The sequence below is a fragment of the Ranitomeya variabilis genome, chromosome 1, assembly GCF_051348905.1.
Source record: "Ranitomeya variabilis isolate aRanVar5 chromosome 1, aRanVar5.hap1, whole genome shotgun sequence".
NCBI lineage: Eukaryota > Metazoa > Chordata > Amphibia > Anura > Dendrobatidae > Ranitomeya > Ranitomeya variabilis.
The window spans coordinates 830,155,924-830,169,707 of record NC_135232.1 but is presented as its reverse complement, the minus strand read 5'-3'; the positions used below and the strand labels follow the sequence as shown (position 1 = coordinate 830,169,707).

Genomic DNA, 13,784 nt, shown 5'->3' with positions numbered 1-13,784 from the left:
GCGGTTTACCAATCTGATTTTATATTTTGATTGGACATTTTTGAGTGCAGTGAAACCAAACGTAGATTTTAATTGTTTTTATTCTCAATGGGGCAAAAGGTGGGCGATTTGAACTGGCCTTTTAGTTCTCATTTACACAAAAATTCTACACTCCTAATTTATTTAATAGCCCCCTAAGGGTATGTGTCCACGGTGAGATTTGCTTCAGGCTTTGGTCAGGATTTTATGCAGGTAAAATCCTGACCAAAACTGCACCTGTGGTCACTGGCAGGTCACCTGCGGTGTTCCTGCGTGTTTTGCTCATTGTAGCAACATGCTGCGTTCTGAAAAAACGCACCGCATGTGCGTTTTTGCGGGAAAAACGCATGCGTTTTTTAATGCACAGTGGAGACGGGATTTCATTAAATCCCCTCCACTATGCTGTAACATCTGGACGCTGCGTTTTTGACGCTGCGGCTCAGCACTGCATCAAAAACGCAGCGTTTCCTGAACGTGGACACATACCCTTAGGAGACTTGAAGCTGCGATAGTCTTCTGCAGAACCCCTGCTGTCATGACAACCCATCAGCACCCCACAATTGCGCAACAACGGCTGGAATAACGCACTTCAGACTGGCACGTGTAAAATACCGCTGTCAGAGATTGACTAAGATTTAACTGGTTTACACCTGCATGCGGAGCATCCACCAACAGCTATTAAATCAACCATCATGTGCTGGGAGAGATGCCGGCTCAGCGTCTGAGCCCGCAAAGTCAGGAAGACAAATAATATATAATATATATAGTGAAGGGGTTAAAAAGGAGCCAAACTAGTTTGGTTTTGGTAGGAAGTTTTTCGATAAAAAAAAATCTAGCCATTCTAGAAAGAATTTACAGACCTATTATACCAGCCTCATCAAGTCTAACATATATGCAGTTTGTATTGTGAAACCTGGTGACTACTAACTACTGTTATCACTAAGGGAGTTCAAGTCCGCTTGCACCTGCCATTAGACATGTGGTAATAGTTAGTTAATTGCTCCATTTGGGAATAGTTGCATTTCAAATTCTAAGAGTTGTGTTTGTGCATTTGGCAGGAAGAACACTTAAGGGGGTATTCCCATCTCCAAGATCCTACTGCATTATGTAGTAGGTGTAATATTAGCAAATACCTTTAATTAGAAATGTAGTATAAAGCTGATTTACTGCGTCACTTACCCCATGTGCAGGGCATTGCAGTAGCTTATGTATCCATGATTGCGACCACTAACCAACACTGAACGGTTGTAACAGTGGATACTTAGGGTACCGTCTAGTGTTGAGCATTCCGATACTGCAAGTATCGGGTATCGGCCGATACTTGCTGTATCGGAATTTCCGATACCGAGATCCGATACTTTTGTGGTATCGGGTATCGGGTATCGCAACAACATTAATGTAATAATGTGTAAAAAAGAGAATTAAAATAAAAAATATCGCTATACTCACCTGTCCGACGCAGCCGGGACCTCAGCGAGGGAACCGGCAGCGTTGTTTGTTTAAATTTCGCGCTTTTACTTGGTTACGTGAAGTCCCGGCTTGTGATTGGTCAGGGCGGCCATGTTGCCGGGACGCGGACCAATCACAGCAAGCCGTGACGAAATTACGTCACGGCTTGCTGTGATTGGTCCGCGTCCCGGCAACATGGCCGCCATTAACCAATCACAAGCCGTGACGTCACGGGAGGCTGGACATGCGCGTATTTTGAAAAGCGCGCGTGTCCAGCCTCCAGTGACGTCCCGGCAACATGGCCGCCATTAACCAATCACAAGCCGGGACGTCACGGGAGGCTGGACATGCGCGTATTTTGAAAAGCGCGCGTGTCCAGCCTCCCGTGACGTCACGGCTTGTGATTGGTTAATGGCGGCCATGTTGCCGGGACGCGGACCAATCACAGCAAGCCGTGACGTAATTTCGTCACGGCTTGCTGTGATTGGTCCGCGTCCCGGCAACATGGCCGCCCTGACCAATCACAAGCCGGGACCTCACGTAACCAAGTAAAAGCGCGAATTTTAAACAAACAACGCTGCCGGTTCCCTCGCTGAGGTCCCGGCTGCGTCGGACAGGTGAGTATAGCAATATTTTTTATTTTAATTCTTTCTTTTACACATTAATATGGTTCCCAGGGCCTGAAGGAGAGTTTCCTCTCCTTCAGACCCTGGGAACCATCAGGAATACCGTCCGATACCCGAGTCCCATTGACTTGTATTGGTATCGGGTATCGGCATCGGATTGGATCCGATACTTTGCCGGTATCGGCCGATACTTTCCGATACCGATACTTTCAAGTATCGGACGGTATCGCTCAACACTAGTACCGTCACACAGTGCCATTTTCATCGCTGCAACGGCACGATCCGTGACGTCGCAGCGTCGTATGATTATCGCTCCAGAGTCGTAGCCTGCGGTCACACTTTGCAATCACGGCGCTGGAGCGATGCCGAAGTCCCCGGGTAACCAGGGTAAACATCGGGTTACTAAGCGCAGGGCCGCGCTTAGTAACCCGATGTTTACCCTGGTTACCAGCGTAAACGTAAAAAAAAAAACAAAAAAAAAACAGTACATACTTACATTCCGGTGTCTGTCCCCGGCGCTGTGCTTCTCTGCACTGTGTAAGCACCATAGCCGGAAAGCAGAGCGGTGACGTCACCGCTGTGCTCGCTTTCCGGCCGGCAGGCGCTCACAGTGCAGAGAAGCTGAGACGCCGGAGGACAGACACCGGAATGTGAGTATGTACTGTTTGTTTTTTTTACGTTTACGCTGGTAACCAGGGTAAACATCGGGTTACTAAGCGCGGCCCTGCGCTTAGTTACCCGATGTTTACCCTGGTTACAAGCGAACACATCGCTGGATCGGTGTCACACACAACGATCCAGCGATGTCAGCGGGTGATCAAGCGACGAAAGAAAGTTCCAAACGATCTGCTACGACGTACGATTCTCAGCGTGATGTCTGATCGCAGTAGCGTGTCAGACAGCGATATCGTAACGATATCGCTAGAACGTCACGAATCGTGCCGTCGTAGCGATGAAAATTTCACTGTGTGACGGTACCCTTAAGCTACTGTAACCCTCACAGGAGGTAAGTGATCAAAAATCTGAAGAACTATGCTATATTTCTAATTGTAGGTATTTGCTATTCTTATTACACCTACTACAAATTGGAGTATCCCTTTAACTTTCTGGGTTGTTAAAAACTTTTAGATAACCAACTTATATTGTCAGATGTGAGCATTGAAATATTGTGATCTGTATACGAGCTTGATACCCTACACTGGTTGTAACGCTCGCGCCCTGACTGGTTGGCGCGGGCGGGGGTGTGGCCCCACTGTGCCACAAACCAGACTTCCCTGGAAGGGGCATGACTAAGCAGCTTCCTTGGTGCTCACTGCGCGGCAGGTAGCTGCCAGGTACCACTCCAGGGCAGTGTCTGGCTGTGGCTGCTGACCCCACTGGGGGAACGGAACACTGACAGGCATGTGGGCATGGCTACGATGGTGGCAGATGTGAGTGGTATATGGGAACAGGTAGGGACCTGTTCAGACTAAGGACAAAGACCCAGGAGGTGCAAAACGAGAGCGGAGCAGGGCAGAACCACAAAGCAAACGTAGAAGACAACGATACACAAAGCAGGGAAAGAAAGCCACTGACACAAACAATCAGATATAGTTAGGACTGAGTTCAGGTACAGGGATAGGATCTAGGATACAAGAATAGGACAGTACAGAAAAGGACAGACCTGGAAAGAGATACTAGACAAGGACACGAGCCTGAGTATGCAGCCCTCAGAGAGGCGGAACATAGGACACAATGCACAAGGTAACAGGTCTGGGAATGCAGCCCCCAGAGAAGGCGGTAATAAGACTGGACCTGGCACATCAGCAGCAAGACACTGACTAAGGGAGTAAGTTGCTCTGGCATTCCCCTAAGGGTGGGAATGCCTTAAGTACCTGAGAACTCTTGGCCATTGGCCGGGGACACCTTAGGAAGGTGCACACTGACTAAGAACCAGGAATTGCCAGCGCCACCTCCCTATGCACACAGCCAGGAAGCGTGCACAGAGCAAGCAGGAGACATGAGGCACACAGCATGGAGACAGCAAAAGAAGGACTCACAGCATGGCCCAGGATAGAAAATAAGTTTGTGTGCAAGGCAGGTGGGGGATGGGAGGCCATGCAGTGATGTCGGCAGGGTTGTTACACTGGTCAACTCCACTACATGAAAACCTATCTACTCTTAATCCCATGTTGCATCAGCAAAGCACCACAAGGGCAGATCGCGCCAGTACCACCTCTGCCTGCTGTGGTAACATGGAACATTCTCCCCTCTATATGCTCCAAAAAGTCATACTTCACCACTCTTACTGTATACTGACAATCAACTGATTGTTTCTCACATGTTAACCACAGGGGAAAACTTCCCATCCAATATCATAGGAAGTCATAGGAAGTTGTGGCAAGTTAAATGGTGACCCCATGAAGAGAAAAAACAATGTAAATTCCTATGGAGCCACCATGTGTTCCCATGACTTAACTGAAAGTTACACCATGCGTTGTCCAAAACAGAGGAACCACAAATATTTCAGCTGGTATTGCCTTAAGGCATTTTAATACACATATACAAATCTATGAAGACTAGTGATTGACTTCATTCTAAATATATTTCAAGTGACTCAAAATTAAAGCAAATGGGAGAAAAACCACCTCACCAGAAATTTCCAATTCATCCCAGTGAGACTTCTTGCCATTGGCCACCTCTTCTGCTGACATGATGGTATATATTCTACGAGGATCAGGAGGGTCATATTTTTCTTTGGGCATCCCTGTTAATCTAAAAAACAAGAGTAAAAAGAAAAGCAAGTCAAAATCTATTTCCAGGATCCTGAAAATATGAAGCGTGACAAAACTGCAGACAGATATTTTAACCCCTCAATGATTTTTATTAAGGTCTTAAAATCTTAAGATGTTCTAAATATGTTTTAATACATGCACAAAAAAAAAGAAAAAAAGAAAAATGCAATTTTATTTTAACTAAGCTGTCAAACAGGCATCTGTTAAAATATACCGCAAACACCTCATCAAGAAATACAAATAGCTAAAGGAAATGTTATTATAAGTTCATAAATACCTCTAGTTTGTCAGAATATTTCTATAGTGATTACCTTCATAGGCTATATGAAAGTTAAAATGGCTACTGCCTGATAACACTAGGATAGGTTACTGTCAGTGCAAAGAGGACATTTGCCACCAAGCAGCTCTGCCATCTATCTTGTCACATACAGGTCCTTCTCAAAAAATTAGCATATAGTGTTAAATTTCATTATTTACCATAATGTAATGATTACAATTAAACTTTCATATATTATAGATTCATTATCCACCAACTGAAATTTGTCAGGTCTTTTATTGTTTTAATACTGATGATTTTGGCCTACAACTCCTGATAACCCAAAAAACCTGTCTCAATAAATTAGCATATTTCAACCGTCCAATCAAATAAAAGTGTTTTTTAATAACAAACAAAAAAACCATCAAATAATAATGTTCAGTTATGCACTCAATACTTGGTCGGGAATCCTTTGGCAGAAATGACTGCTTCAATGCGGCGTGGCATGGAGGCAATCAGCCTGTGACACTGCTGAGATGTTATGGAGGCCCAGGATGCTTCAATAGCGGCCTGAAGCTCATCCAGAGTGTTGGGTCTTGCGTCTCTCAACTTTCTCTTCACAATATCCCACAGATTCTCTATGGGGTTCAGGTCAGGAGAGTTGGCAGGCCAATTGAGCACAGTAATACCATGGTCAGTAAACCATTTACCAGTGGTTTTGGCACTGTGAGCAGGTGCCAGGAAGCATGAAGTGCTCCAAAATCTCCTGATAGCTAGCTGCATTGACCCTGCCCTTGATGAAACACAGTGGACCAACACCAGCAGCTGACATGGCACCCCACACCATCACTGACTGGGTACTTGACACTGGACTTCAGGCATTTTGGCATTTCCTTCTCCCCAGTCTTCCTCCAGACTCTGGCACCTTGATTTCCGAATGACATGCAAAATTTGCTTTCATCAGAAAAAAGTACTTGGGACCACTTAGCAACAGTCCAGTGCTGCTTCTCTGTAGCCCAGGTCAGGCGCTTCTGCCGCTGTTTATGGTTCAAAAGTGGCTTTACCTGGGGAATGCGGCACCTGTAGCCCATTTCCTGCACACGCCTGTGCACGGTGGCTCTGGATGTTTCCACACCAGACTCAGTCCACTGCTTCCTCAGGTTCCCCAAGGTCTGGAATCGGTCCTTCTCCACAATCTTCCTCAGGGTCCGGTCACCTCTTCTCGTTGTACAGCGTTTTCTGCCACATTGTTTCCTTCCAACAGACTTACCATTGAGGTGCCTTGATACAGCACTCTGGGAACAGCCTATTTGTTGAGAAATTTCTTTCTGGGTCTTACCCTCTTGCTTGAGGGTGTCAATGATGGCCTTCTTGACATCTGTCAGGTTGCTAGTCTTACCCATGATGGGGGTTTTGAGTAATGAACCAGGCAGGGAGTTTTTAAAAGCCTCAGGTATCTTTTGCATGTGTTTAGAGTTAATTAGTTGATTCAGAAGATTAGGGTAATAGGTCGTTTAGAGAACCTTTTCTTGATATGCTAATTTATTGAGACAGGTTTTTTTGGGTTATCAGGAGTTGTAGGCCAAAATCATCAGTATTAAAACAATAAAAGACCTGACAAATTTCAGTTGGTGGATAATGAATCTATAATATATGAAAGTTTAATTGTAATCATTACATTATGGTAAATAATGAAATTTAACACTATATGCTAATTTTTTGAGAAGGACCTGTATATGAAGAGATACTCCCAGTAGATATTCTCCTTGAATACCAGAGATACTAGAAGTGCCGAGGAAAGAGGCTACTCACACTGCTGTCTGCCCCATCTAATCCATTGCCCATTAGCCTCTAGCCTCAGTACCCCTGGTACCTCCAGTATAAGAGGCTGCTCACACTGCTGTCTGCCCCATCTAATCCAATGCCCATTAGCCCATCAGCACCCCTGGTACCTCCAGTATAAGAGGCTGCTCACACTGCTGTGTGCCCCTTAGCCTCAGCACCCCTGGTACCTCCAGTATAAGAGGCTGCCCACACTGCTGTGTGCCCCATCTAATCCATTGCCCATTAGCCTCGGCACCACTGGTACCTCCAGTATAAGAGGCTACTCACACTGCTGTCTGCCCCATCTAATCCAATGCCCATTAGCCCATCAGCACCCCTGGTACCTCCAGTATAAGAGGCTGCTCACACTGCTGTGTGCCCCTTCTAATCCAATGCCCATTAGCCCATCAGCACCCCTGGTACCTCCAGTATAAGAGGCTGCTCACACTGCTGTCTGCCATGTCTTTCTGATAGCACCACTGGTATCTCCTGTTTCTGGGTTAAGACAGCACTGCTGTCCAACATGCCAAAAATTGTTCCAGGTAACCCCCAAGTCACATCTGTGGAACTTCCAAATTCACATGCTCACAGGCAATTGTCCTAATCATATTCTAGGGCAGGTCTGTCAATGTATCAAGGTGGCAGCCCTTTTAATTCTATAGTTGTTACCTTTAATTATATGCAATTACTACATTTCCTTTACTCTTATTCCATGGGAAGAGAATGCCTTTAAATCTGTTTTATGAGTACACATCAGAAACGTCATGATTTATTTAGATTAAGTTCTGTTCCAGAGATGTCACATGGAGTCATGTGATCAGCCCTTACTTCCTGCTGAACTCAAAGCACAGGACAGATTTCCTGTCTGTGCTTTGCCTCCTCTGAACAGCCATGTCATGGGAGGCATGGCTTGGATTCACAGGAAAGGAGCAGATTGCAGGCTCACCTAACACATCTGGAACCCAACTCCATCCCTTCTTTCCATAGTGCTCGATTACTACATTCGAATAAATGACTACATCTAACTCACTGCTGCTCCCTACAGTACACCGAGCCAGTGCCAGCACCTGTATCATTACTAGCATGTGCTGTCCTGCACTCAATAAAGAGGGAGGAATATTAGGAAGGAGAAACTGGGTGCAGCAATTTATCTTTAGACCATACAGGAGAGTTTTTTTATTAATTTTCTTTTAAATTTCATCCTTAATTTGCAGCATTACAAGTCGGCCCAACTGTGAGGACGAAGTCACTTTTGCAATGCAAGTCAAATGATACTCAAAACCATGTTCTCAAACATCCATTAAGAAAGGTAGTGACAGCACACAATGAGCGGTCACATGTACGAGAGTGAGAAGAGCCGTGCAAAAGAGCCACCAGTAAGCATCTTAATCTACAGACATTGATAGCATATTGGGAGTGTAATGACAAATGAATTCAACTGTAGTGAGACTACTGGTTTAGGAAATGTAACCAGTCAGGTGATCCTGGCATTTCCCCTGTAGCTGTAGACATACACCTCCACACAGTGAGATCACCAGAACAGGAGCCACTTTCAGAGAAGCTTTTAGTGCCAACCCAAGATGGTGGATGAGGTATGTAATCTGTATTGTGTCAAAAGGGGTTGATTCATGAAGTGGACCCCAAAAACACATACCCAACATAAGACTTCAGATACTCACCCTCCCCAGGTCCAGCACCAGCTCCACACCACTGCTCTGCTTTGGCTGCAGTGAGGACATAACATCACTAGAGCGAATGATCACTGCAGACTGAGCTCAGCAGCTCGTGCTGTCTACATGGGCAGAACAATGCAACTTGTAGTATACAGTTATTGTACATGCTACGCAAACTGGATAAGCAACTCAAATTTGCCAAGTGATCTGAGACACTAAGCCAAATAGAAGGCCTGAATACAAAGCATTCACCTGTACCAGTACTCAGACTCTACACAAGAGACAACACTGCAAACCTATGACCATGTTGCTTAATCTGTTATCAGCATACAGACAGGCTTTGATTACAAGTCTGTAGTCCATAGATGTTCATTGACTTCTACAGGAGTGTTTTCTAAGCATGTGCTCATCTGTGCAGAGGTCATTATACAAAGATGTAGTTAGAGGTCACCAGCAAATGTGATATATATCTATAGCTGATACCGTTCATAGATAATGTAATGTTCCTGTGATGAAGTGCCTACAAAAAGTGATCTCTATAGAATAGTTTCAGCCTCTGATTAGACTTTGGAAATGGGATAGTCATTGGGGTGACAATACTTACACTTACAGGCCCATAAAGGCCTGATGTGGGTGGGGGGGGATGCTGTGTGAAAACTTGACTGGACCTCAAAATTACTTCATTTCAACCCAATCTAAAAACCTTTGTAATGAAGTAGATAAGTGACATCAACTCTGGGAATTAATCCATGTTAAACCGAATCTAATCTTGGAGAAAGCCTTCCAGAATAGCGGACAAGGCGGTGTTCACTACAAAAAGAAGGAACTCCATATCCTCCCTGAAACATTTTAGTTAGTGATGCATTTAGGTGAATACTTTCAGAAAAATATCTGAAGAAATGTCAGTAAAGCGCAGTCAAAATAATGGTGCTATATAAGTGAGTAAAATAAAAGATGTTTGTTTTTTTTTCCAAATTTCAAACAAAAGTGCAATTTTTTTTTTACTTTGAATGTTTACACCCTTCAAAAAGAAGTCACTATTTAAAAAAAAAAAAAATTATAAAAAAAAAAAAGTTAAACCAATATTTCCCCATATAGAAAAAAGTTGCACTCTATCGTGATAAAATATGTCAATATGAAATATGACTAGCAATACTGCTTCTGAATACTAGGAAAGAAATGAGACGCTTAGCACATAATTTAATCAATTCATGCCTGCCCATCAACCAATGTCAAGGTCGATTCAAAACTGATGGGTCCCTACATATCTAATATGAATACCTCTCTTAGGTACTCCTTACCTAATATGAATTAAAGAATACTAGGATAAAAAAAATAAAAAAAAAATGTATGCACAGGCATGAATTGACCAAATTATGTGCCAAGCGTCTCATTTCTTTCCTAGTATTCAGAAGCAGTATTGCTATTCATACTGACATGCTTTTTTTGTACGGTATATTGTGTATGGAGGTGGCTGCACCCATTCGCCCTACCTTGGATGTGCCAGTCAGTATTGTTATTTCAATATGTCCCATGTTATTATGCAAATATCCTTTTGTTAGGACATTCCAAGGGTTAAGGCCATGTGCACACGTTCAGTATTTTTCGCTATAAAAACGCAAAAAAAACGCTAACATATGCCTCCCATTATTTTCAGGGTATTCCGCATTTTTTGTGCAAATGTTGCATTTTTCTCCACGGAAAAAAAAGCAACATGTTCATTAAATTTGCGGAATTGCGGGGTTCCGCACACCTAGGAATGCATTGATCTGCTTACTTTCCGCATGTGGCTGTGCCCACCATGCGGGAAGTAAGCAGATCATGTGCGGTTGGTACCCAGGGTGGAGGAGAGGAGACTCTCCTCCACGGACTGGGCACCATATAATTGGTAAAAAAAAAAAAAAAAAAAAAAAAGAATTAAAATAAAAGATAGTCATATACTCACCTTCGATGGCCCCGGAGTCTTCCCCCCTCTCAGCGGTGCACGCTGCCGCTTCCGTTCCTATAGCTGGTGTGTGTGAAGGACCTGCGATGACATTGCGGTCTTGTGATTGGTCGCGAGACCGCTCATGTGACCGCTCACGTGACCGCAACGTCATCGAAGGTCCTGCACACACACACCATCTATAGGAACGGACGCCGCTGAGGAGATCGGCTGTCTGCAGGTTAGTATAACCATTTTTATTTTATTTTTTTATTACTTTTAAATATTCCATCTTTTACTATAGATGTGGCATAGGCTGCATCTATAGTAAAAAGTTGGTCACACTTGTCAAACACTATGTTTGACAAGCGTGACCAACCTGTCAGTTTTCCAAGCGATGCTACAGATCGCTTGGAAAACTTTAGCATTCTGCAAGCTAAAAACGCGAAAAAAACGGGAAAAAAAAATGCGGATTTCTTGCAGAAAATTTCCGGTTTTCTTCAGGAAATTTTTGCAAGAAATCCTGACGTGTGCACATACCCTAAAGGCTAGTGTTAAAAAACAAAAGTTTGTTTTTTTTCCTAAGGGGACATTTTCTGTAGAATGTAAGCCCGCAAGGGCAGGGTTGTCACCCCTCTGTTTCAGTCTGTAATTGTTAGTTTGCTTATTGTAAGTGATATCTGTAATTTGTGTGTAACCCCTTCTCATGTACAGCACCATGGAATCAATGGTGCTACATAAATAATAATATTCAGTTTAAATGACTGAGGAGCCTATATATTGGAAAGCCCCACCACACAAAAAAAATAAAAATGTATATATTTATATACATATATACACACACACACACATACATTAAGAATTGCACCCCTCAAATTTTAAACTGCTTTCAAGAAATGTTAACTTACATGTAAAGCTCTAAAACGGGTTAAGTAGAATTAATTTTTTTCCACAAAAAAAAAAAAAAAAAAATTCTAAATAAAAAAATTGTTGCCAGCACTTCAGCAGGACACCATTACTTGGCCTTCAGTTGCCATGGCAACCATTAGGACCATACCCTCATGATTACAGGTTGCCCTCTCCCTCTGTTAACCATCTAGAGGCCACCTTTTTCAATTCACAGCAACATCTAGGGAGTTAAATGGCCTTAATTTGTGTATGGAATGATTGTGGCAATTGAAGCAGGGAGCTCGCTGAAGTATACAAAGGACACTACATTTTAGCCCATTGGAGAAATTGCCTCCCATCAGTAAAGAGGTGTATTGGCAGTCATTAAAGGGTTAAAGAATAGACATCTACTATTGTTGCATCTGCAAGTATCAGATCTAGAAAAACAGAAGATATTAAAGGGGTCGCCCACTACTAGGAGAACAGCTTCTTAAACTAAAATGTTCGGCCCCAATAAAACAAGCCTATAGCGCCATTCCAGATGTCGGCACTAGCGGTCCCGGGGCTGTGATACGGTGTTGTGACACCAGCACCCAATCACCACTGGCATCACTGTCCCTGCCTTCGTATAAACTGAACATGAAGCAGAAGTCCAGGCTGCAACCAATTTCAGACCTCTTCATTTCCATAGGAGGCAGGGACAGAGACACCAGCGCTGATTGGGCGCTGGGCACCACGTTTCATTCCACCGCGTCACAGCCCAGGAACCGTGAGTGCAGTCACCGCTGGAACAGAGCTGGCACGGGAGAGTATGGGTTTGTTTTATTGGGGACGAACATGTAGTTCAAGAAGGGGTTGTCCTAGCAGTGGACAACCCCTTTATGTATGTATGGCTTTAGAATGTGATGTCAACACTGTAGTCCCAACACTTGTCAATAGTGCATATACCAATGAGTCTGAAAGTGTGGTTCATGTTTCTGACTTGGCACAACAGTTCTGAAGTGGTCAGCAATGAGTCCGGATCTAAATTCCATTGAACACCTGTTGAGAGATCTTAAAGGGAACCTGTCACTAGTTTTGACCAATATGAGTTATGGCTACCCCCTTTCAGGGTTTACACAGAATTATAGAACGCTGTATATAATCCCCCGATCCGGCCTGCAAGAGAAGAAAAATAACTTTACACTCACCTGCGGGGCAGTCTGGACCCAGGGGTGTCACTCTTCTTGGTCCTGTACCTCCCATCTTCTTACAATCCCTGTCCTCCTGCTTGCTTCAGGTGTATGACGCGTCCCTTCGTCATCCACACAGGCTCCCCAGAATTGCACTCCTGCGCAGGCATACTTATCTGTCCTGTTGAGGGCAGAGCAAAGTGCTGAAGTGCGCAGGTTGCCGGGAGAGGTCAGAGAGGCCCAGTGCCAGTGCACTGCAGTACTCTGCTCTGCCCTCAACAGGACAGAAAGTACGCCTGCACAGGAGCCACGACAGGAAGAAAAGGACAACATCGTATGAAGATGGGAGGCCCCGGACCGCACCTGGGTGAGTATAATCTTACTTGTTTTTCTTCTCTTTCAGGTTACATTGGGGGCGTATCTACAGCATTACAGAATGCTGTAGATAAGCCACTGATGGCGGTGGCCTTAGCTTATAAGGTGAAAAATGGGGTGATAGATTGCCTTTAAAATTGCTGTTGGGAGAAGGCACCCTTCAAATAAGAGTTTGCAAGAGAATGGTCCAAAAGTTCAGTACAGAGGTTAAGAAGCTTGTTGATTGCTTTGGGAAGTGTTTAATTATAAATATGCATTCCAACGAGTATGTAACCAAATACTAAACTGAAGGTGCCAACAACTTTGTCTGGCCCATTAATGGAATAAAGGAGTTTTAAAGATTTCTATGAAACAACTGTAAAAGGAGGATTCCAACATTGAGATTTTTTTTAGCTTTTAAAATGAGGGGGAAAAATAAATAAATATAAAAACAAAATAAATGGTACACTAAAATCCTAGATGTCACCGAATGAAATATTCTAGTTGTAAATCTTTATTCATTACATAGTGGATGTATTGAGAATAATAAAACCTAAAAATTATCAACGTAAATCACAACTAATATCCCACAGACGTCTGGAGTCGGAATGATGCTCAAAATCAAAGTGGAAAATGAAGTTACAGGCTGATCCAACTTCAGTGGAAACGCCTCAAGACAAGTAAATGATGCTCAGTAGTGTGTGTGGCCTCCACATGCCTGTATGACCTCCCTACAATGCCTGGGCATGCTCCTGATGAGGCGGCAGATGTTCTCCTGAGGGATCTCCTCCCAGACCTGGACTAAAGCATCCGACAACTCCTGGAC

At 43.8% G+C, this 13,784-nt stretch overlaps 1 protein-coding gene across 2 annotated transcripts in view; it reads right to left on the bottom strand.

Annotated features, from left to right (window-relative positions):
• Nucleotides 1-13,784, bottom strand: part of CNOT6L (CCR4-NOT transcription complex subunit 6 like) — a 67,235-nt gene that overhangs the window by 41,640 nt on the left and 11,811 nt on the right. Inside the window, exons 1-2 of one of the 2 annotated variants that reach the window (XM_077275586.1) lie at nt 12,623-12,643; nt 4,726-4,847 (exon numbers count right to left, since the gene is read on the bottom strand). In XM_077275586.1, the coding sequence (XP_077131701.1) occupies nt 4,726-4,837 (112 nt within the window). In that variant the 5' untranslated portion in view covers nt 4,838-4,847; nt 12,623-12,643. Of the gene's footprint in view, nt 1-4,725; nt 4,848-12,622; nt 12,644-13,784 lie in introns of those variants that run through there. The other variant, XR_013218253.1, reaches the window with a different exon arrangement.